This window comes from Lutra lutra, chromosome 14 (assembly GCF_902655055.1).
Source record: "Lutra lutra chromosome 14, mLutLut1.2, whole genome shotgun sequence".
NCBI classification, from domain to species: domain Eukaryota; kingdom Metazoa; phylum Chordata; class Mammalia; order Carnivora; family Mustelidae; genus Lutra; species Lutra lutra.
The window spans coordinates 64049172-64073965 of NC_062291.1; the positions used below are offsets into that span (position 1 = coordinate 64049172).

Sequence of the window (24794 nt, forward strand, 5' to 3'; positions counted from 1 at the left end):
ATGGAGCATTTTCCCCAAGCATCAGGCAGATGCCTGGTGGGGTCAAGCATGCTTGGGAAAGGAGAGCCCCCTCGGAGAAAGGGGCCTGGGTGTCCTCACTGGAAAGGCCTATAAAATGCCCTGATGGACTAAAGCCTCCATTGAAAAAGACATTTTCTTTCCTCAAAACCCAAAAGCTTCATGTTCCTAGCAGCTCCCACATTTTGTTTGCACATCGAGCTCTGTGAAAGAAGGTTTGTGCTGACATCCCCCCACGTTCCCCTTCTGGAACTCTGTAGGCTACTTCAAAGATGGGCTCGAAAGGTTCTATTTTGTTATTTTTTAAAGTTTCCTGAAAGTGTAAGAATCAAAAGGGAGTGAAAGCTTCTGGGGGTAAACAGGAAACCCTCCCTGCTCCCTAACTCTGCCCAGGGAACCTCACAGACTTCCTGAAGTGAAAACAAACACCGTGACCAGTTTCTACTCCTTGCAAGAATTTAATCCTTCCTTCAATATAAATAAGGCAGCACGAAACACCAAGAATTCTGCTGCTTTCTGCTTCAGAAGCAGCTTTGGTGCATAGAAGATCCAGCAGGAAGGAGGCGATCTGTAGGCAACTGTCCTGCTGAGTTGTCATCTCTGGACAAACAAGAGGCCAGGAGGTCATTTTTCAGTGAACTTTCTCCTGGAAGCCAAGGGGAGGCCGAGGGAGGTTCACGCTTGGTCTCAGCTTCTAGAGTCTGGTGTCCGCCTGTGGGGTCTCCTCCAAGCACAACAACATAAGGATAAGGGGGTGGGGGCAGGCAAGGCATGGGCAGTAATAAATACGGACATTCACCCCGATTCTGGAAACAAATCACAACTGAACGAGGGGCTTGGGGCTATTGCTGGGGGCCATACTGGTATGATCCTTCCCAGCGCTGGGGAGACAAAGACCCAAGTCTGCGCGGTCTGACTCCAGCTCACACCGAAGGGTTCCTATGGCCTCAGTGCCCCATCACAGCTGAGCCTCCTGCTGCAAGTGAACCCTGTCAGGCAAATCGTCCATCTTCCAAAACCCCTGGGGCCAGGTGAGAGCACCCCTGGATGAGGGACAGGGTCCTCTGCAGCTCCTGGTGAGCCCGACACCCCCATGGAACAGGGTATGCTGCTCGAAGGCCTGGCCAGTTTAAACCCTGGAGGGGAACCCAGGTGTACTCATTCTTGCCTCTCCCTTGGCTTGCTGGAAGGGTCAGTGAGGCAGTACCATGGGGGGATTCCCGAAGGGACAGGGAAGCCACAAGTGGAGAAGTGGCTTCCCAACCGCCCTACCCAGGTCTGGAGATGGGCTAGGTCCCACTGCAGGCTCTGGCGCCTGTCCCGTGACCGCAGCCCCCAGCAATGCCGAGGTGATCTCTTTGGGGCTTGGGGGCTGGGTCGGCACTGTTGTCCCTGTGTGTCCCCAGGTGGCTGAGCCTTTTTGGGTCTTGCTCATCTGTGTGGCCAGCAAGACCCATCCAGAAATGGGAGGTTCTGTGCCACGAGGTTGTCCCACTGGAGTGAACAGGTCTTGGGAGCAACAGATAGAGCTAGGTCTCCTCTTGCCTCCAGGCATGCTTGGTTCTAGGACTGTGACGCCGCCGAGGAGCACTCCAGGCTACGGCATCCCTCCCTCCCTCAGCTCTGCCGTCTTCTCTGAACTGGGCATCAGAGGCAGACCCCAGCACCCTGGGGACACGTTCTACCCTGCGCCCCAGTTACCCTGTGTCTCTTGCATCTTCCGCCTTCAGTACCTGCCCTCCATCAGCACAGGCATGGCCAGAGACCAGCTGTGGAGCTTGTCCCCACTACGGTGCTCAGGGCACAGCACACTGTGGGAAGGGGTCGGGGAAAGGAGTCTACCCTGAGTGAGACATGTAGCTGGAAAAGTGGCCGACGGAAACTTCTCTCTGCCACCAAGTATCCACTTCTGGGCAACAGACATTGGCCCCTTGGGGCCTTGAATCTCTTCTAGTCTTTTCTCCAAATAGTTTAAAAAACGGCAGCCACATTTGGACGCTAGTAGTGCAGGCTGTGGATGGAAGGTGGCAAATTCCCACAACTGTCCCTGTTGGTGCCTTGGCTGCGATGCCTGGGGTCAAGCATTAGTGGGGACAGGCTGCAGGGTCTTAACATGCACCCCCGCCGGCATCCCTGCAGATCCCCTGTTGATATTTAAGTCAAGCCTGGACCCGGGATGTCAAAAATGACTCCCAAATCGATGTTTGCGTTGTCTTCAGCTCGGTGTCCAGAGAGGATTTAGTCATCCTCTTGGCCGTTTGTGGTGATCCAAAAGTAAAATGCAAAGGATCAACCCAACCCAGACACAACCTCACCAGCAGGCCCCAGTGGCATGAAAGCAAACCAGCTTGGCCAGCTTGGAATCCTGTCTCCTCTGTGCCATGGGGCCTGGCTTCCCCGGTGGGCTGAGCCGTGGCGCCCTACAAAGCCCGCCATTCTCCCGGGATGGGGCCTGCAGGTGCCCCCAGAGGTGTGGGCCCACAGGGTGCCCTGCGTCCTGGCCCCCGGGTCCTGTCCGCCCTACAAGATAACAGCTTTGTGGGGCAGGCTGGCATGGTCTGCGGGGATATGGAGGGAGTACTCGCTAATGAGCACCGGGGCATTCTTGAGCATCTCGTAGAAGGAGTCCACCGTCTTCCGGTAGAGACTCCGCTGCAGGACGAAGGGCCGGAAGAGGTTGAGAGGCTCGGCCCTGCGAATGGCCTCAGGGAGTCCCATGCCCTCGGGCGCCTTGCGGTTGCCTATGAAGAAGTGATAGAGTTTCTTCTCCAGCAGGCTCTTCTCCAGGAAGCGGAGCAGCTCGTGCAGGCGAGCGTCCAGCTGGCTGGCCTTCCAGTCGGCCGGCCGCCGGGACAGCAGGAGGTGCAGCAAGGCAGTCTTCAGGTGGTAGCTACTCAGGCCGCTGGGGCCAGTCAGGCGGCTCTGCTTGGACAGCAGGAAGGAGGCGATCTGCAAGCAGCTGAGGTGGCAGGCCCCCTCGGGCAGCGCCTTCGAGGTCATCCGGAGGAAGTGTCGCTCGTAGACGGCAAAGGACAGGAGCCAGTCGGTGCTGGACGCCGGGGTCTCCCCGGACGGCTCCCTGGAAAGGTGGGAGACGAAGTACAGGTCCGAGTCATCGCACTGGATCACAGGAATCAAGTTGAAGGGCATGAACTTCCCCGAGCGGAACCTGATCTTGAGGGAGCCCGGGGAGTCCAGCTGACTGAAGGCCAGGTCGAACTCGTACTTGTGGGCAATGCGGTGCCAGGCTCTGGTGAGCGCCGTCTGGAACCACGTCATGACCCGCAGCGTGTCCAGGTACGGGGAGCCTCCAGCGCACAGCAGGGTCTCCAGCTCGCTGCCGGGCCACGCCGGGCCGTTCCTGCTGTGGAGGAGACACAGCATGTCCTCCCCCAGCGTGGTCTTGCCGCAGACGCAGCCCCGCGCATCCTCGGTGGCCCGCACCACCTCGATCCGGCCATAGCCCTGGCGGCCCAAGGGCATGGGGCGGCGGGTGCAGCAGAGCTCTGGGCGGAAGTGGTAGGGCTCTGGCGGCAGGAAGGGCACGAAGAGGTGGCAGAGCAGCGGCTTGTCCACCTGCCAGTTCTCGTACATGCTGTCCACGCCGATGAAGTCCTCCACCTCCATGTCCGTGTCCCGGTTGCAGAGGCTGCGCAGGGCCTCCAGCAGGTCATCCACGAAGCCTTCCACGAACTCTCGCGTGCGGGCCGCATCGGCCGTGGCGCCCCGAATGCAGCGCTCGGAGAAGCGCTCGAGCGCTGCCTTGCTGGGCAGGGTGAGGCCCCGCAGCGGGGCGCCCTCCAGGCCGGGCAGCTCGTCCTCGTCCCCAACAGGACACTCCGGGGAAGGCCCGTCCTGGTGGTCCTGCCGCCACACCTCGATCACCAGGAAGAGGATCATGCAGAGGGTGCTCCACAGGTCCCAGGCCGTGCGGGCCTCGTTCTGCTGCTGGCCCTCCTCCGCCAGCCGCTCCAGGGCCTCCTCCTCTGCCGCCAGCCTGGCCGCCTCCTCCTCCAGGCGGAGCTGCTCCAGCTGCAGCTTCTCCTGGTGTGCCTGCATCTTGAGGATGATCTCCTCCTCGCTCTCGGGGACCGTGGCATTCTCCCGCGGGAACAGCAGCGGATGGTTGACGATGGCTGTCACCACCACCAGACACACCCGGAAGAGCCCCAGGGCCATGGCTGGAACTTTCCTGCTATACAGAGACATGCATCAGGATCAATGGTCACACCCAGCTTCCGTGCACACCGCTTCCTCCCTAGACCCTCACACCAACCTCTGTCCCACCGGTCGATCTGTCCCACCCAGTGGATGAAGCTCTCGAGGTCCTCCTGCCTGGCCCACAGTCCCCACCCCTTGTGCTGCAGCATAGCCTTGGAAGAAAGAACCGCAAAGTCCTTGCACACCAGCAATCCTGGCTGGGTGACTCGAAGAGGCTGTCCTGTTTCCGTCTGCCCAGTCCTTCCCCCTTCCGGAAGCGGCGATGCACTTTCCCCAGGAGCCAACCCTTCTCTGGCCCACGTCCTATGGCTTGGGGGGGGAAAACCCCACCCCCAGATACAGGGGTGAACATATAACCCAGGCCCAAGCCACTCCACACCCCCGCCTCCACAGTGTGGATTCAGCCAGGAGCACAGGATCTCCCTCCGGCCAATGGGAGGGACACAGAAGTGGGATTTCCTGGGACTGATGGGGAGAAAGACTTGGTTTGCCAGGGAACAGGATCACAGCTTGGGTGGAGGGAGACGACTCTCTATACTTCAAAGGGGGGTTTGCTTGAGAAAGATGCCAATGTAGACAAAAGCAGTTTCCCTGGACCCAGCTATGCCTAAAGCCATTGCTTCTGGAGTTTTAAAGATTTTATTTATTTATCTGACAGACAGAGATCACAAGCAGGCAGAGAGGCAGGCAGAGGGGGAGGTGGTGGGGGGAAGCAGGCCCCCTGCTGAACAGAGAGCCCGATGTGGGGCTCCATCCCAGGACTCAGATCATGACCTGAGCCGAAGGCAGAGGCTTAACCCACTGAGCCGCCCAGGTGCCCCTGCTTCTGGAGTTTTAAAGTCATATAAATCAATAATGTTTTCGCTTTAAGTCAGTTTGAGTTGTTTTCTCTACTTCAACCCACCTCTCCCCAGTGAAGTCCTTGTGGTTAAGAACAAGAAGGTGGAGTTCCAAGGCCAGCCTTGTCACTGGTCAGCTGCGCACCCTGGGGCACGTGAGCACACCTCTCTGAGACCCAGTTTCCTCACTGGATGAGAGGAAAGCCATCGTACCCCCAAGGGTCACAGTACTGAGGGACGTGGTGACCCACGCAGAATGTGTCACGGCACAGTCAATGGTACAAAACATAGGTTCACTGAACAGCAAATGTTTCTGAAGCAGTTTTGGGCCCTTGTCTTCTTCTACTGTAAACCTCTCCTTTTGATTTTTAAGATTTCAGTCCAAATTCAGACACTGACCTCCTGGCCTTCTCCTGGGTCTCTCCCCAGGGCAATCTTGGAGAAAACCAGAGTGACCGAGTCACTGGATTTCCTTTCCTGAGTTGTCTAAACATTAAATCTGACTTCTTAATTGTGAAGGGAGACACTCCATTCCTCCAGGACAAATGGATTTTTTAGCTCTCAAATGATCTCAAGGGAAGGGCTAATCCCTTACAATCATGGGAGTTAGATACACAGAACCTCCGCCCCATCCCAAACCAATGGAACCAGAAGCTGCATTTTGATACCATCCACATTAACGTCTGACAGCCACAGTCTTACAGGGTAGGTCTTACATTATACCCTCTCCTCTCCCAAGCGGGAACCTTGGGGAATAGCAGGGGCCTTTCCCATACTTGCCCAGCCCCCTTTCTGCCTAGGACTTCAGCGAGGACAGCAGACGGCCAAATGACACAGTGGGACAGCAGAGAACACAGAGGGCCCCCGGGCCCCTGTAAGCCACAGCATGCTGATACGAGCTTCTCCACTCTGCTTGAGCCCCATTCCCTAACCTTGAATTTACACCCTTAAAACCATTTGTTCTGGTTCTTACCCTAATGGTGCCAAGGAACAGGGACGTGGCATCAGGTAAAACGCATCTGCAGGTTCTAGCCGGCGAGGCCAGGATGTACATGACCTGAGTTGCCACCTGTGGGTAGAGCCTGCCGCTTAGATGTGATTCCATCCCGTACACAGCTGGACTCACAAGCAGGAACCAAAAGCGGGTCCACCGGCAGCAGAATTCAGCACACACATTCAGGCCTCAGAGGTGAACTTGAGGAGGAGACAGAGGGCAGGAGAAAGTGTAGGAAGTCAGGCCGGAAGGGCTGTGGGGTGAGGAAGAAGTCCAGGGGGAAGCTAGCCAGCTTTTCTTCCCTATGACGAGGAGCGGCTTGCTAGATGATTGCAGAAGCAGGTCAGCCCTAGTTTCCACGCGAGGGAAACTTCAATGGAAAGTTTTGCCAGGGTGGTCCGAGCCAAAGCCGCGAGGCTGGCTTCTCAATGTGGATCAGGGTTTTAAGATCAAGGCACGCGGGGCTAAGCACAGCACCAGACAGAAGCCAGCTGGGAGAGAATTTGGAGGTTCTGAGGCCCTTGAGGGCCCCTGTACTATAGGCAGCCCCCTTTGGGCCCAGTAGACCCCGACAAGTCACAGTCCCAGGCCTGGGCAGCCCCTGACCAGCCTCCATGCCAGCTCAGGGTAGGAGGCCAGCCAGTGAGGACTGGAGCCATCGTCAAGCCTTAAGACCAGGAAGTCTTCCTCCTCTCTCCCTACCAGCTTCCCCAGGGCTACCTGTGGGCACCCCCGTGCCTTGTTCAAGGGCTCTAATGGCCTCCTTATACTGGGAGAGGCGACGTTCAAATCCCCAAACCAAGTGGGGCCATTGACTCTGTATGCTAGGGGTTAAAAGGATGGATTCTGGAGTAGACAAGACAGGGCTAGAAGTCAGCACGGGCACGTACTAGCCATGTGACCTTGGACAAATCACTCAACTTCTCAGGCCCTGAGTCTCTTCATCTGTGAAATGGGCATAATCATCCCTGAGGTTGTAAAGCTTGAACAAGATCATGCATATAAAGCCCTTGGCAAAATGCCTGCCCCTGTGGAAGTTTTCTCGTGAAAGGGTGTCTGTGATGGGACAGGGAAATGCAGTGACCCTGCTGGTAGGGGTTCTTGAGGGGAGCACGCAGACGCCCCCACAAGGGACTCTGGCAGGATGCAAGCAGTAACACCGACAGGAGTAGGGTTACACATACATACACCAGAGCACAGAGCATGAGGGAGATGGGCTGGGCTGATAAAGCGGGAGGAGCCTGGGCTCTAGAAGCAGACAGGCCTGGGTTTGAAACCTGACTCTGCTCCTTGCCAAGGGGTCTTGCTTCTCCAGGGCTTTCCCTCAGAGACAGAGCTATCAGCAGACCCTCCTTCCTAGGAAGGCAAGAGTTACGGGAGAGAATCCATTTCAGGTGCTGGGAGCAGATGCGCTTGCATATTCGCTCCTTCCCCCCAGGCCTCCCCAGGCCTCTATCTTCTCACCTGCTAAGCACACCAGCCCTGCCAAGTCCCGGGGGTGTGGAGGAAAGCACGCTCAAAAGTGCTTTGAGAGCACAAAATGCTCCTCTAGTGTAGCTGTCCCTTGGTACACCACTCTGCCCACCCTGCCCCCCAGCAAAGGGGAGAGGCCTTTGGAGCCTTGGATCCTCCTGGAGGTGGAGCTCTGACTCACTCCTTACTCAAACCAACAACTCCCTCCCAGGGATCAGATGAACTCCCAGGTGTCTTTTAGCTCCTTTAAAATCTGGACGGGCAGGCTCTGCCTGTGGATGGGGAATGGGATGAGGCCACTCATTGATCACTAGATGGGACCAAGTTGGAACCTCTATTTCCCCTTTCCAAACCAAGCCACAGGGAACACTGCCCTGGGGGCCACGGGGCCAGAAGAATGAGAAGGAACCAGAGTGGTGTGACTTTTATTGGAGATCATGGGGACAGACTGGTACCTGGGAGCCTCTCCTCAAACCATGGATACAGATGCATGTACACACACACACACCCCTTCCCCAAGGACTCCGTTCCCCAATTTCAAAACTGTCCACCTCTGCCTTGGCCCAAGGCTCTTACCCCTACTAAAGCTGCCTCATACGTGTAGCCCGAACCCAGTTGGGTTCTGCTTAAAAATGAACTTGGGTCACTCGGAGGGCTTTGTCTGTCTGCTTGCCAGGAAGCCGGCAGGAAACCTGCTGAGTTCCTCTCCACCCCCGCCCCTGTCCACAGAGCATGGTGGCCCATGCAGGTCACAGCTAAACTTAGCCTGGCAAAGAGCCAGGGTCACGAGGCAGCAGGGGCTGGGCCAGAGGGCTGCAGGTGGTCAGGTCAGCCAGTGGTTTTCTCAGACCTTTATTCTGCGCCTGGCCAGAAGCCTCAGACTCTGGGGAAGACGCCCCAGATGGCCTCTCTGTTCCCTGGGCTCTGTCACTCTTGCATCCCCCACAGCCTCCCAGCACCCCAATCAGAGCTTGATCCAATGAATGCCATGCGGAGCTGTCTAATAGAGATATGCCTCCGTTGATCAAGCCTTCACTAGGACGTCCTGGGTGCACAGTGGCCCCCTATAACCGAAGTGGGTGTTATCCCTGCTTCACAGGTGGGTAAACCAAGCCCAAGAAACAAAAAGCCATTTTCTAGCCACAAGACTAGAAAAGGCACAGGTGGGTTGAGATACAGTCTGTTCTGTTTCCAGCTGGAAAGCCCAAGTTCTTTCTACGGTGCTGTTTCCTGAGCACCTACTGTGTGCAAGGAACATGCTGGATGCCACAGGGCTCACACAGCACAGGAGCCCAACATGATCCCAGGCAGGAAGAACAGCACCACCCACACGTGGAGGCAGAGAGCCACCAAGGATGTCACAGGACTGAACGGGCTGGGAATGTTAATGGCGCGTGAGCAGCAGGGGACAAGAATGCAGAGAGAGTCTCATTTCTGTTCTTTGGGGGCCCCTCTTTGTGGACTTTCCCTGTGTTCACTGGCTGGGGAGATGTGGCTGTGCGAGCCTTTGGCTCCAGTCCACCGTAGCCCCCTCCTTCCAGACAGAATTCCTACAGCAAAGCTGAAGAGGGGAGAGCCTGTGTTCATCCACACTCCCGACCCATCACCCACCTACCCCCACCCGGGGCTGGCTGGCTGTGGCCTCAGCAGCAGGGGCGCCCAGGACCCATTTCTCAGCAGCCAGCAGTCCCTGGGACAGTGGTTCTCCAGATGTGGTCCCCACTCAGAAGCACCACGTGGGACCTCATGAGAGAAGCAAATGCTCAGGTGCAATCCCAGTCCTGCTGATCTGAAATTCCAGGGCTGGGGTCCAGCACCCATGTTGTCATGAGCCCTTTGGGTGGTTCCAGCGCCCGCTCAAGTCTGAGAACCAGCCCTGCCCAAGCCTGGCAGGCCTCCAGGGAGGAGGAGGGCGCGGTTCCTGGTTCTCGCGCTGTCCCAGAAGCCCCAGCCAGCAGCTCTGTCATATGCAATTAGCTCTGCTAATTACAACCACCCAGGCACCCTGGCCCCACCCTGGCCCCGCCCGGCCCCAGCATCACCTTCGGAGCTGAAAGGAACAGCTGAGGTTGTTTCCTTATAATTTTGGAATAAAGGAGTTGGGTTGATGGCAGGGGAAGCCACCTGCAGCCCAGGCCCTGGGGGGTTCCTTGGGCCCTTCCCACTGCTTAGGCTCTGCACCCTCTGAGGAAGAAGGGGCCAAAGGAGATGAGCAGTCAGTAAGTTTGGGCTGCACCCCTACTGTGCGCCTGGTCTTGTGCTGGGGTCCCCACTCCCTGGCGAGGTGGGGGCTGTTTGGGGGCAATAAAGCCACACATTGAAGGAAGTCAGAATTTAGTGTTGTACTCATCTAAGCCCCATTTCACAGATGAAACTAGAGAGACCTAATGAGGAGATGAGCCTGAGGAGGAGGGTAGGGTCGAAGCGGTTCAGGCAGGCGGGCCCTCCCAGGGATTTCTGGACAGACCGCAGAGAAGGGAAGGCAGGTGCTCGTGTGCCGTGAACAGATGAATGTCCAAAGCTAAGCCCTTGGGGAGTATTCTGTCGTTCGATTCTCAGAGCATGAGTTAGGCAGCTGCAACATCGAATCTTGTGAAGAGACTGATGGTTGGCAAGGTCCGCTGCGTGGCTTCAAAGGTTTCCTGTCTGCAGTGGGCCTGTCCATCTCCCTCTGTACTCCCTCCACCCTCCCAGGGCATGAGTGAGCCCTGCCACCTACCAGGCATCACAGTCAGGAGGGGCGACCACCCAGCTCATTGGGGTTGGCTGTGCCCCGAGGAAACAGGACTATAAGAAAGGACAGGTTGAACAGAGTTTGACCTTGAGCCTTGGGGGTGGAGTTTGGGCCCCATGAGCCAGCAGTCTGTCTGCAGCCCTACTGAGGCTCTCCTCCTGCGGTCTGGCCTGTCTGATCCCTGCTCCCATGCCTCTTCCTAGTGGAGCCCACGCTGCACACCAGTGTCAGCTTCCCCCCCACCCAGCCCAGTGGCACCTTCATTCAGGGCTGGCTCAAGGGCCCATCCTCCGGGAGGCTGCCCCTTGGTGCAGGCCTCCCTTGCCCTTCTCAGAACCCTTACAGGTCAGGCCACCTTCCTGCTCTTTCCTTGTGTTTCTCTGCCCACCAGTCGCTGACTTCCTAGTTAGAGTTCCAGCAAGTTCCAAAAGCTGAATGTCCTCCTGTCTCCTCCCAGGCACCAGGCTGCCCAATTTGTCAGGCTCCCAGTACATCAGTGAGAGCTGACTACTCACGTGTTAGGGAGGAGATGGTCGCTGTGGTGACATGTCCCTACAGACTCCTCCCTCTTCAACTTACTCAGGGATGGGGATGGGTAGGGGTGCAAACAGACTCAGCATAGATGGCCCCCACCCTTCCAGGACAGGAGTCCCCCACAGGAGAGGAGAATGGCCTCGCAGACTGGCCCAGGCCCTAGCAAGGGGATCTCTTGCTGAGGTTCCTCTCTGCTGCAGCCCCATTGGGGGTGGGGACAGAAGAAGGGCTGAGCAGCACTGGGGAGGGTCTGGGTCCTGTGGCTTTAGGCCTGGGTAAGAGAGGGAGGGCAGGCAAAAAAAAAAAAAAAAAAGGAAGTGAGGAAAGAGGAAGGAAGAGGACCAACAAAGCGTAATTGAGAAATGGGTTGAAGGGTGAGGTTCTGGGCCCCCAGTGTGTCTTCTCCTCCGTGTCCTTACAGCCACCCCCATCACCTTCCACCCCACCTCACACCCCTGCAGAACCTCCATCTTGGCCTCCAGCCAGGCTCGCCTTCCTCCAACCTGCCACTTACACGACCACTGGGCTCCTTCCCGTCCCTCCTTTCAGTCATGCTTCCTGAAGGCAGAGTTGTGAGACCAAGTGTGGGGGAGGGAGTGGGCAAGGCTGCACATGCTAGAGACCCGAGTGATGGGCCAGGATCAACTGGTCCCACACGCATTATCTGAAGGGATGAGCCATCACGTCGCATGCATTGTGATTTCTTTCTTTCTTTTTCCAAGAGAAGCCAGAAATCTGAATTTTATCAACATCCCTCAATTTTACAAGGTCGGTGCTATTTCAAAAATTCTTTGAAAACCTTGGAAGCCAAATAAAATATGTCAGTAGGCCACTTAAGGCCTGCGGGCCTTGGTCCCCAGCCCCCTCTATGTGCCTCCCTTCCCCTGTCCATTGGCACTCCCCACCCCCTAGTAAGCATCCTCAAGGCTGCCCTTGACCCTGGTACTCTCCTCACTCTTCCCTCTCAGCAATACCACCTCCTACTATTTCCTTTGTGACAAGAACTCCCTGAAATAGCCCCGCCCCCGGCTCGACCCTTCTCCTCAAACCCAGTCCTGACAGAATTCCAGCATCTCCCAGTCATCCCAGCAGCCACCCTCAAAGTAATCATGACCCGGCATTTATGAGGGCTGGCCATGGGCCAGGGATTTACATAAAGGCTTTCTCCCAGCCTCTCCAGGGATTAGAAGAAAACAGAGACTGTAGCTTAATGGGTATGTATTAAGGAGCACCTGCTGTTACTGTCTAAGGTCTTTGGTCCCCACGACTGGACAACTGGACCCCAAATGCTCCTTCCTAGCCCAGGGGAGATCCCACACTGGCTCAGAAGAAGCAGTGGTGAAGACTGGACCCTGATCGGGGTGGGGGAGAGAGCAGAGACAACCCCCTACCCCACCTGCCCACCATGCCCAGTGGAGGAGAACCCATGGCAAAGTTTATGCTGTGAGAGGAACGGCCTTCTCGCCAAGGTGATCTCTGCGGTCATGGCTCTGTGGCCCCACTAGCCAGACTCAGAGGGTGCCCAGTCACACCGGCCAAAGCACTGTTTCCTCAAGGCCCACTTTCAGAAAGGGAGGGGTTTCCAAAAAGTCACCAGGATGCCAACCCATCCTCCGGTCTGGGGTCATGTAGCTGGTCAGCCCAAGTGCAGGAAGGTCAGGGGCCTGGACTCCGCTGATGTGGGTGGGAGAGCCCACATCCTTCCTGTTCCCGCTCTTCCATCAGCAGCTCATACACAGATGGAGAAGGCAGGGAAGCCATCAATCTCCCAGGAAGGACATGGTGTCCTCCCGTCCAGCCATGCAGCCTGATGTCCCCACAGCATGTCCTGGGAAATCACAGTGTTCTGGGACAGACAGACGGAGGCCTGGTATCTCAAGCTAGGGAGCTTATAGGCCCCTGAGACAGGAAGGGGCTCTCCTGGCCGCCTTTTGTCTGGGTCCACATCCAGATTTCTCTCGCCTGTTCTCCCCAGCACACCTGGAATCCAACAGCTGCTGTGATGGGTTGAACAGTGACCCTCAAAAAGCTAGGTCCACAGGCTAACACCCAGACCCTGTGAATGTGACCTTACTTGGAAGGAAGGGTCTTTTAAGTAATTAAATTAAGGACCTTGAGCTGAGCCCCGCCTGCATTCCCCAGGTGGAATCGAAGTCCAGTGACAAGTGTCCTTATAAAGAAAACAGAAAAGGAGCAAACAGAGAGGAGAAGGTCATCGAGGCCAGAGGCAGAGGCTGAGGCGAAGCTGCTAGGGCCCAGAAGGCCTGGAGCCCCTGGACAGGGCAAGAAGTATCCACCCTCGGAGCATTCGGAGGCTGCATGGCCCTGCGGGTAACTTGACCACAGACTTCAAGCCTCCAGAACCCTTTGAGAGGTTTTTCGTTTCACCACCCAGTTAGTTTGTGGTATTTTGTTAAAGCAGCCTTTAGAGACAAGCGCAGTCTTGAAGCACAGCCTCCTTCCCCCCAACGCCCCCGCCACCTCTGAGGTTTGCTCTGCACCAAAGCGGGGGGCTCCTCAGCCTGGCTGGCATGGGCCTCTGGAATCACTTCCTGAGCCCTCCCTCACTCCCAGCCACGCCGGTGGCCTCCTTGTCCCTGGAGGTCTCTCTTCATCTCATTGGGTTCTAGTTTCCATGTGACACAGGTCAGAGCTTTAAGACTGAGGTTCAAGGCCTGGCCCCACCCAGCCTTGGGGGACCCCTCAGTTCCTTCCCACCTGCCCTGGCCACTTCCGATTATTGACTGTCCCCTGAATGTTTCCTATACTGCACCCAATTCCCTGCACTGTGTCCACACCACACAACCCAAACCCTACCTGATGGTCCTCACGGCAAGCCTATCTCGGAAACCGCCTCCAAGAGCCTTCCTGATCCCTCTTCACCCCCCAATTCCTGAGATGAATCCTTCTTTCTTGAAAGGGCTTCATGAACAAGCAGGGGAGTGGGGAGGAGGGGGGAAGGGGGAGACAGCATATGTATCAAGCCCTTCTGAGTGTGGGTAAGCCTGGTGCCCTGTGCAGAGGGCATCTCTGGAGATGTCCCTGAGCAGGGACCCCACAGTGTTTACCCTCCCCGCCTAGCTCAGCTCACCAGAGCAGCCGCAGTTTCACAGGCAGGGGTCCATGGAGCCAAGTGGTGGAGCATTCACTCAGAGTCTCACAGAAAAAGAGCAGAGAAGCGAGAGGCCATGCTAGGCCTGCAGCTCCAGACCCTGCCATCCTATCAGATTGACCCACCTGAGCTCTGGTTGTAACCCCCGACTTCTGGAGTCGGGAAGGTTTGTCTTGACTTTCCCCAAAGCGCCTGGCAGAGACCCAAGGCAGGCCTGCCTGCTCAGGGCACCAAGGATGCGTGCCATCCTGGGGACCCACCAGGGTGCTCACATCCTGCACTCGGAGACACCTGCTCTCAAAAGAAGGCACCGCACATGTCTTCCATTCTCAGGAAGGATGCGTTTCTCACAGCCAGGGTGCACCCAATCATCCCCCTTGACCCCTGGATTCCCACCTCACATTTCTGGGCCTGAAATCACAGGGGCGTGTTCACAATGGAAACCCAGAGGTAAGGAATTCCCACAGTGAAGCAGCCCTCACACACCATCAGATGTTGGCTTGGCTTCAGCTAGTGTTTCTCAGACTTTCCCTCCACCTCTGGGCCCCATCTTGCCCACAGGAGTGCTGGCGAGGAGCGAACACTAACACCCACCTCAGGCAGGGATGCCGAGGCTCCCAGACCCGTGCCCCTTCTCTCCCTCCACCCTGTGTTCTCTACACCCGCTGCGTCCCAGGAGGGCAGTGAGTGCTCGAGACGAGCCACATTTAGGCTCGCAGGCTGCAGGGACAGAAAGCAGGCTCCAGACAACAGCAAGAACGTGGGGCTCAGTGGGGAGGGTCTTTGAGGGAGCTGTGCTGGAAGCAGGGAGAAAGTACAAAGGAAAACAAAGTGGAGACAAAGCCCTCCCTTGGCCGGCCTGCTTCCCCTCTCACAGACGAGCTGGGGATGGATGGAATGAAACAGGCTGCCGGGCGCCACCTTCCTTGTGATCCTTGGAGGAGAACAAAGACAGACCAGCTCACAAAGACAGCCCGGCCTCTCCGGGGAGGGCAAGGGCCCCCCAGGACTTTCCCACAGTTCCCCCACCCGCCCTCCCCATCCTGCCCCATCTTACTCACGCCCAGATTGAGGGATTCTGGCCCCCATAATCCCAGCTTGAAATCCCAGACTGTTTGCCCATCCTGGTCCCCTGGGACTTGGATGGTACAGGACACAATGCCTGTGCCCCAGCTGGGCAGGGGGGACAGAGAGAAGGGGGTGGGGAAGAGGAAGGGAAGAGCTCTCAGCCTCCTGTGTTTTACACACTTAGACACACACACACACACACACTCTGTGCCTGCAGAGATCTAAAACCCCTTTCATCATAATAAAGGAGAACAGCAAGAGACACAAAGGGAAGATGGAGGCCAAGCCAGCTGTGAACCGCTCAGAGCTTGTGGGGGCCTCTCTGCTGCAGGAACCTGGGGGGAGCAGCGGGACCGGAGTCGGCCTGCCCGGCCGCTCCAGGGCCGCCTCAGTCAGGGCGAACTGGGTCCTCCTGTCCAGGAAAGCGGGGGCCTCGACTCTAAGTCCAAGAGCTGCTGGTAAAGTTACCCCTGGAATCATCCAGGACTGCAGAGTCCTCTTCCCTGTGACTTGGACAAAATGACAATGACCACAGCCAGCCGCAGGGACGGGGTGATGCCCGTGCTCTGCCCTGGCTTCTGCCCGAGGCTGTGCCTGGCACACAGCAGGGGCACCTGACCCAATGACAGGGACGAGCTGGTCGGGCTGTGGCAGGCAGCAAGCAGCCCCTGACTCCCAAGTTCACAGGGACATGCTCCGCCTCGAGGCCACCCAGAAAGAAACAGGCCAAGATCTTCAGCTCAGAAGAGCTTAACACTTTGCAGAGGCTTAGTGTACAGTGAAGAGACCAGACTCCACAGTCAGAGGGCCTGGGTCGGAATCCCAAGTCTCTTCCTTGGGGTGACCACACTACCTCCTTCTGGGCACGGTGGTCCCAGACACGGTCGTGCTCCGTAAAGGACACGGTTATCTGTCTCGCTCTGGGTGATGAGGCCAGGTCTCCCCTTTGTTAAATCCTGCATCTTAGGGACACCTCTGGGGAGATGGAGATGACCGACATCCCTGCAACACTCCAGAAGCCTGGGGACTTGCCTGGTTGTCTCCCCCACCTCCTCCTCCCCAGGGGCTGCCACAGAGGGCGAGCAGGAAGCTCAGCATCTGGGGAGCTTCTAGTTTGCCCCCACCCCCGCCCCCGGTCTGGCAGCATTAACACTGACTAGCCTCTAGGCCTGCGGAGGACTTGGCTGGAGAATCCACCATGGATCCCTGATGCCTGGCATTCAAGGTGCAGGGGTTCCCTGATGCTCCCTGAGTGAATGAAGTCAAGACTGGAGAAAAGAAAAACTTGCTGCTTTTGAAATGGGGGTGTAGGGAGAGATCTCTGATGAAGTCACTTCTAAGGTTTTTCTTTCTGGGAGCCGCTCTGCCGTCAGGAAAGCAAAGTGCTCATAGTGGTAAGGGCCTTGGGGAATGGGAGCAAGAACCCTTCCAGATGCAGCCTGGAGACAGACCTTGGCCACTTCAGGTCCGGATGGCCTTCTGCTAACTACAGGCTGACTCACCACCTGTGTTTACCAAGAAAACAGCCCAGGAATGAATCCTGGCCCAAGTTTATCTGACCCCCAGCTGCCTCTCCCCTTGATGGCCACTTCCTTGCTTGAGAGTCTTACAGAAATATAAGATAAGCGCAGGATACAGAATCTGAAGCAAGTTCAGGAAAAGAAGCAGAGAAGCAACCCTTGGTGGAGTGGCAAGGAGGTCTCCCTTTCCAGAAAAGAACAGACCAGCCCTGTGGCCCTGATGCCCCATGGGAGAGTTTAAAAAACAGCAGCCAATATGACATTTATAGAGATTTAGGCATTGTGTGAAATACTTTACAGGTCTCACCTGCACAATAAACCTCAGAAAGAGGGACTATCTGCATTTTACAGACACAGAAACTGAAGCATAGAGTGGCGAGGCCACTCGCTCGTTATCAGTGTCAGGATTCGAACTCAGGACTTTCAAGCCTCCGATCTTCCCATCATGCTGTGCTGCTCAGTGCCTGATTATCCGTGAAATATTACGGATGGGCTTTCCTGTACCCTTTGGAGCAAGGCAGGTGATGGTTTAAGTGAAATCTGGGCATGAGGCAGGGAATCAGACTCAACGAGCTTTCAAGGCCTCTCCCACCCAGAGATTCTGGGTGTGTGACCTGAGATGTCTGAGACAGCTTTTCAACTGAAAGGACAGTGTGCTGGGAAAAGGAGGCAGGGCCCTTCTGACACTGGACAGTATCTTTTGCTGGGAGGCATCAGTGGCATTTTTGGGGCGGGAAGCAGGGGTCGGGCCTAGGCATCCCCTGTTCTTTTCCCCTCCAGCCCAGGCTCCCCGTGGTCCTGGCTCTTCAGCAGTCCTGCCCTTTTACTGACTCTGGAACAAAGTCTAGCAAACAAAGGACCTTTTCATGAACTTCAGGCGGGTCTCCTGACTATTACCAAGAAGGCTATTGAAACAGGCTCCCAGGAGAACATTTTGTTACGAGCACATGCTTTTGTACCAACAAGCAGGACTAGAATTATGACAACGCCCTCTGTACGGTCTGGCGCAGGTTAGGAGGAGACTCTCGTGTACCCACTTCAGGGAAATGACCTGGGGCAGAAAGTAGGAGCAGCCCAGAATGGCTGCAAAGCTGAGCCCTCCTCCCAGGCAGCAAGCGCACCACTATGTCATCCACCTGCGAATGAGTCATTTGAAAACTCTGGGCTTTGTATTTCTTCCAGGACTTCCATCTGAGGATCTTAAAGTGCCCTGTATGTTCTCTGGTACTGGCTGCTCCTATGCCCATTTAATAGGTGGAGAAACTGAGCCCAACTGCTAATACCATAGTCACAGCAGGAGGGGGACTGGAGTAGGCTGTCTGCCTGTTGTCGTCTCACCTCTGACACTCAAGACTGTGGGATTCTGTTCTTGGGCAGAACACAGCTGACACTCATGCCTGTCCTCTCTAACACCACTCCCCAAACCCTGAGTATATCTTACCCGCCTCCGAACCCCTTTATGAACTGCTAGGGAGGAAGGGGTCCCATGGCTTTAGTTTAGGCCAACTTGAAATTCTATGAGGCATGTGAGGCGAGGGGTGAGCTGTGAGACGTTGTTTCTGTTCCCAGCTGGCACCAACTCTTGGGGCAGCACATCCCAGACACTCTTCTCCTCTCCTCTCCTCTCTGCGTATCATTGATTATAAAGCTCCATGAAGCCAGTGGATCCTGAGCGTGTTCCCTGCTTTGCACATTGTAGGTGCACAACCAATACTCACGCAATGAATGAAGGCTCACTCTTAAGTCAGTCCCTGAAGTGAAGATGTGGGCAACCTTGTTTCCCACTTCCCTTTGGCGGTGAGGATGGAGGAGCAGGGAAAGCCACTTTTCTGATTTCCCTATCACTGATCCCTACCTCCCACTGTTCCCTACCAGATTCAGGCTGTAGAAGGGAAACCCAGGGCCATGGAAGCTGCCAGAAGCTACTGTAAGGGGTCATGCTCTTTGTGCCAGGTCACAGCTGAGAGAACTAAATGAGATTGCAGCCCTCAGTGATGAGCTCTATTCCCTTGGGGTAAGGCCTAGTGGAGGCCCAGAGACCTAACCACCAACCGGTTTCCAGCCGAGACCTCTGACCTGCAGTCCCTTTCATTTCCCCTTGGCCAGCCCCTGAGAAACACACCTGTGGATGTCACGCCTTCCGTGCTCCCTCCTTTCAACATGTGTCTTACAGTTGGGATGGGTCTTATTCCTCCTGGTCTACCTTAAGGTGGAGGTGAGGTGTTGCCGTGGGCAACAGTGATGTCACCTTCCAGGTGCTTCCATTCTGCTGATGTCACGGGTTGGGCCACTCCACCCCACTCGGATAGAGGGGGAATACGCTTTTGATGAGAAAATATCACAGGTCCCAAACTGCTGCGGAGGGCCCTACAGACCTCTTAGGCCACCCCAAACGACCCTCTTCCGCTCCTAGAAAACCTCACCCTTCTTTCCCCTCTGGAAGCATTGCCTGTTCAGACCAAGCCTCAAACCCGACTCTCCCTCCCCCAGTCGGCCGAAAGGTGGGGGCAGCAGCTTTGTCCTCAGCTGTGAACAAACCACAGCAAGGGCAGCAAGGAGATGAGGAGCTCTTTCCTTCGAGGCCTCTGGGATAGTCTGGGTCCCTACAGCCTTGTTCTTTGGCCAGACCTCAGTGGCCCTAATGGGAAGGCTGGGGGCCCAATTCAGCAGAGAATGTGGATCCTCAACTGAACTTGATCGTCTTGAAGAGCGCATAGAGGTCTGTGCCTGGCACGGAGCTCAGTACCTTCTACACGTGTCCTGTGAGTGGTCATCCCCTCTTTACCAATGATAAATCTGAGGCTCGAAGGAGTCAAAGCACTTGCCCAAGTATAGAGAACACCCATCAGTTGAGCAGGGGAGAAAGGACTCAACCCAAGCCCACCCTGCTCCAGAGACCACGCGGATCACACCTCCTTGGCGCGGTGGCACCTGGGGACAGTGGCTGACTGAAGATGAGCTACAAGGGGCCTGGACAGAGATCACATTTAAATCCAGAGAGGCCATCTGGGCGACCAAGCTGAGCCGAGGCAGCCAAGGCAAGCGGTGCCTTGTTAATACTGCTTCCCGCCCATGCTGGCACAGACCCCGCCGTAAGGGGCCAGTCTGGGGTCTTCCACTTCCCCAAGCATCTGTGGTGATTGGGGACCATTTTTCTTTGTTCTGTGCTTGGCTCACTGTTGACCCATCCAGGCCACCCGACCAAATCCTTTTAACTTGCATGTAGCGTTTATCCCTACGGCTGCGCCTCCAACCCTGAAACTGTGAGTGGTTAAGTTATGCAAATGAAACTCTGTGTAGCTGGGAACTAATGCTTATAAAGCACTAAGCAAATTAAGTAAGCAGAATAAAAATAGTTAAATTATGCAAGAGGAAATGGAGACATCCTATCAGGTTAACAGGGTCCCTGAGACACTGGCGGCAGAGACCCACACAGCCAGGCTGACTGGAGTACTGGTCTACCTGGCAGGTATTTCTCCACTGATGAGAGGGCCATAGAAGTCAAGAGAGCCCCGTGCTATTATTAGACAACCCTCTCCCTGTCCTTCTTTGCCAAGCGTGAGCTGCCTGGATCTTTGGATTCCCACATGGTTCGCCCAGGATGCGGGGACCAGATACCATCCAGTCTGCAGGATGGTGATGGTCACAAGTGTTCCAAATTTAAAAATTAGCATTCTAATTTGCACACCCACTTCTGGGAGCTTCTTGAGGTGACTCAATGGTCCAGGTCCAAACCACTTGGAAAACTGTGGAGATGGGGTTTCTGAGTAGGCACAGCTAAGAGCTAGACTTGGGACAGGTGACAAGATCTACATAAATACCACCCTTCATGGTAAATCTTCTGGGTACCAGTTGGTTCTTCCCAAGAGATTCTGAGGCATCCTCATCAGCTGAGAAGTTAGTTCATTTAAAATACTGTCTACAGGGCGCCTGGGTGGCTCAGTGGGTTAAGCCGCTGCCTTCGGCTCAGGTCATGATCTCAGGGTCCTGGGATCGAGGCCCGCATCGGGCTCTCTGCTCAGCAGGGAGCCTGCTTCCCTCTCTCTCTCTGCCTGCCTCTCCGTCTGCTTGTGATCTCTGTCTGTCAAATAAATAAATAAAATCTTTAAAAAAAAAAAAAATACTGTCTACAGGGACGCCTGGGTGGTTCAGTTGGTTGGGCATCTACCTTCGGCTCAGCTCATGCTCCTGGGATCCTGGGGCCTTGAGATGGAGTTCCACATAGGGGCCCTCGCTCATCAGGAAGGCTGCTTCTCCTTCTGCCTGATGCTCCCCTCCCCTGCTTGTGCTTCTCCCTCTCTGATAAATACATTTTAAAAAAAAATCTTAAAATACTATCTATAGATAGTATGTAGTAACATGCTGCATTCCAGCTAATTAAGTGCTAAAATGTATGGTGTGGAAAAGAAGCGATCATTTATATATGAAGGTGTGAAATGGAATCTGGGGAAAGCTTTCCTGAACAAGCTTGCCAAGGGCATCTGAGGGTGAACAGGGCCTGGACAGGGAAGGGAAGAGGGAACAGATGGGAACTGGGGGGTGGGCAGTGCTGGGACAGCAGGTTTGAACACTTGCCACTTTGTTCCACATTGGGGGCATTTCTTGCCTAGGTCAGGGGCCCTGTATAGCTGTAGCCTTTACCCTCTGCACCACACCCAGGTGGCACCTACTCATCAACCTCATGTCAGGCCCCAAACTGGATTTGCCACCTCACACTGCCCAGCAATTAAAAAGGAAAATCAGTTGATACTTGGGCCAGGCCTCCTAGGAGCCATCAAGGCTGAGCGTGCTCTTTTTCGCCTTTCTGCTGCCAGATGAGTTTTCTGTCTTTCCTCCATCTGAGCAGAGAGTGGCTATTTCTGCCTTTGACAAAGAAAAAACCGATTGCTTTTCCCTTCCTCCCACAAGGGTCCTCTACCAAACCAGCATTCTTTTCTTTCTTAAAAAAGATTTATCCATTTATGAGTGAGAGAGTGAGTGCAGGAGAGAGAGCATGTGAGCAGTGGGAGGGGCAGAGGGAGAGAGAGGATCCCAAGCAACCAAGCAGACTCCCCGCTGAGCGTGGAGCCTGCCACTGGGCAGATCCCATGACTCCCGACATCATGATCTGAGCCAAAACCAAGAGTCAGACACTCAACCAACTGATCCACCCAGGCGCCCCCCAAACAAGCTTTTTAAGCTTAACTTGTTTCTTGTTCTGTGAATGCTCAGTGATTCGGACTCAACTCCCAGGCTCCTGAACACTTCCCTGCTCTGCGCCTTAGCTTCATCTATACGGGGATAACAATGCCTTCCTCATAGGACTACTATGAAGATTAAATGACTTAATAAAAGTAAAGTGTTGGAGGGGGGAAAAGCCTGGCAAATAAATGTTAAGCCTTCAATAATGGTTATCAGGGCTGCTGTGTATGGTTGCACAGGTGGTGTACTGCTCAAGAACACCTGGCCAGAGTATGGTAAGGATGAATCCAGCTCAGATGCACTTGTCCAGCTATGTGCCTTGGCCATGTCCATCAAGATGAGGCCCCAAGTGGTATCCTAAATGTCACCAAGGTGCCATCATCTTGCAGAGAGGTACATCTTATTCTAATTCATGTAAGGAGCAGAATATGCCAGCAACAGCCTTGGTGGTTATAATTAACATCCCTTGGCATTCCCAGATCCCCAGTAAGACTGAGACCAATCTATCTGGAATAAACTGCTTTCAGCCATAAATAAGGTCCGGCTCCTCAGCTCCCCAGCACTCTAGGGACACTTCTCTGTTAAAACCCCACAGGCTGCTCTACTACTTCCTCATTACTGAGGGGACTTCTCAGCCCCAAATATGGAGCCACAGTTTCACCCCCTGAAGGGACTTTCTCCCTCATAACTGCTGATGGCCTGCGGTCTCTGCTGACAGGGATGGACAGTGCATTACCAACTGAGGAGTCCTAGTTGTTGGCAAGTTACTCCTTACTTCTGAGTAAGATCTGTCTCCCTGTTTCTCCTAATCAGTGAGTCTCTGAGGTCAGACAGAGCAGGTCTTCTCTTCTCAAGTGACAGTGCTGGAGATTCCTGAAGGCCACAGTCTCAACCGGCTCGGCTTCTCTTTCCTGAGACAAATATTGCCAGTTCACTCCCTTCTCTCAGGACGTGCTTTGCAGAACCCACTACCTTGCCATCCCCTCTCCTCTGGACTAGTTTGGCTTGGCAGTGCTGTCCCTTCCAAGAGCTGGCAAGGACCACTGAGCTCGTGCACTCCAGTGGCCCAATACTACCATTCTGGGGGCCCTGCTGGTCACTGCCTCCCACTGAGATGTGTACCTCCTCCAGCAGACAGAATCCCCCACCTTCTTTCTCTTTACTGACCTCAGGGGGTTCAAGAAGGGAAAAATACCAAACCAGTTTTCTCTCTTTCTCTTTTCTTCTTCTTAAAGGTTTTTATTTACTTATTTGAGAGAGAGAGAGGACACACGTGAGAGAGCACAAGCAGAAGGGGGGACAGAAGGGGAGGAAGAAGCAGGTTCCCCGCTGAGCAGGGAGCCCAATGTGGGGCTCGATCCCAGGACCCTGAGGTCATGACCTGAGCTGAAGGCAGATGCTTAACTGACTGACGCCCCCCAAAACCAGTTTTCTCCCAGGCAGTACTTTCTCAGGTGGGCAATTTTGCCAGAAGTCTTACTGGAAGTTCTTCCCTGTTCTTGCCCTCAGATAAAAAGCTTGCCTCCATACCCTCTTCTTTGTTTCCCTTTGAGCACTGCAGGAGCTGGGAGGCATTCCTGGTAAGGTGACAACTTCTGGGTTGATGGCATCGGGTTAAAAGTTCAGATCCTGGCTCCCTGAAAGCCAGAGCTTAAAATTGCTGCATCTTCGAAAATTACGGAGCGAGGGTATGGCAATGGAACAAAAGCCTTTCCATCCACCCAGAGAGAGCAGAGAGTCAGTGTAACCACTTTACGGTTACCCACAAGTGGAAAATATGAGGGCAGAATGGCCTGGAGCAGCAGCAGGCACAGGGAATTAGCAAACAATGAAAGCCACTTAGGCACGTAGGCTGGAAGGAGGACTCCAGATCACAGCCCATTATGTTATTAATAAAGAGATGAAAAGCAGCAATTGGACCTGTTGCCATTTTCACAGCTAACCTGGACCTGTGACTACACCAGGCTCAGATCAGCTTTACCTGGCAGCCTCTCTGGGGCAGAAATGGTTTGTAAAAGGGAAGGGCCCTGGGTCAAATTCAAGAGTAACAAGTAATAGATTTCTCAAACTGATTTAGATCCCAAAGCCCGGAGTCTAGGATCTGCCAGTATCTGGAGCTCTTTTAGTTCTGAAGGCGGGTCCTTCTCACACCAGGCAGAAGATGCGAAAGGCAACGTGTGTTCCCTGAGTGGCTCAGTAAAATCCTCTCCCTTCTGCTTGGCGGCACTTTGGTTTTTATAGAGGACCACTGCGGAGAGGGAGCTTGGCCCTGGAGCTTCTGAGTCTCTTCACCTGGAAGCGAGAAAGCTAGAGACCCCGTGGAGGGGTGGGGAGGAGGTTAAGGGTCGGGCGGCAGAGACTATGTGTAGCCGCCAGAGAGAAAGTTCCGCACAGCGTGGGGTCTCCTCCATTAAGAGTTCCGAAAGAGGAAGCTGTGGAGGCTTCATCCGGCCCCCGTAACCCCATAGCTTCACTACCTTAAACCGAGAAAAAAGCTGCACTCCTCCTGCCTCCTTCCAAGGCGGGGAAGGAGGCCAGGTGAAGAGCCGCGTGACGGTCCCAAGTAACGGATCGCCGAGGCACAAGGGACCACGTTGCGGCCTGGCTTCGGGCGCCCGCAGGAGGAGCCGCCTGTCGCGCGGGGCTGCGGCGAGGGGCCCCCGGAGTCCGCGGCCGGGGCTGGAGCGGAGACGCGGGGGCGCAGGACGAGCGCGCGTCGCAGGAGACCACGCAGTTGGGTCTTCCAGGCGCCCCCGGCCGAGCAGCCGCCCGCGCCCCCCCGCAGCCCCGCTCCGCGCCCCCGCCGCGGCCGCAGCACCGCCTACCCGCGGTCCCCCCGCCCCGCGCCCCTCTTCCCCCACCACGCGAGATGGACGCCCCTGCACTCACGCTGGCCTTCGTCCCGTTCGGGGTCGCGGCAGGGACCGCGCCAGCCCGGCTGAGCGCGCGGGTCCCCAGGGCCCGGAGGCCGCGGCTCGCGGGCGGCTCGTACGAGCGTCCAGCCAGGCACTTTAGGGGGACGGGGGCGGCGATACCCCGGCCGGCTCCCGCCTTCTGGCCTCCATCAGCGCGGCCCTAGGGGCTGCGGAGTTACTCATTT

The 24794-nt window shown here is 55.6% G+C and overlaps 1 protein-coding gene across 4 annotated transcripts; it reads right to left on the minus strand.

Moving 5' to 3' along the window:
* Positions 1-460: 460 nt before the first annotated feature.
* On the minus strand, positions 461-24717 carry ITPRIP (inositol 1,4,5-trisphosphate receptor interacting protein). 4 transcript variants are annotated; one of them, XM_047701948.1, is made up of 2 exons: positions 24584-24717; positions 461-4213 (listed from the first exon to the last, which is right to left on the minus strand). In XM_047701948.1, exon 2 carries the CDS (start codon positions 4195-4197, stop codon positions 2539-2541), a length of 1659 nt encoding a protein of 552 aa, XP_047557904.1. In that variant the 5' UTR covers positions 4198-4213; positions 24584-24717; the 3' UTR covers positions 461-2538. The 4 variants fall into 4 exon arrangements, with proteins under 4 accessions (XP_047557904.1, XP_047557905.1, XP_047557907.1 ...); XM_047701949.1 differs by having other exon boundaries at positions 461-4210; positions 24584-24716; XM_047701951.1 differs by lacking the exon at positions 24584-24717 and adding an exon at positions 18636-18893.
* Positions 24718-24794: the final 77 nt, after the last annotated feature.

Bases quoted from the DNA above. Each gene is read 5' to 3' on its own strand.
- ITPRIP (XM_047701948.1), bottom strand. From the start codon at position 4,197: ATGGCCCTGGGGCTCTTCCGGGTGTGTCTGGTGGTGGTGACAGCCATC.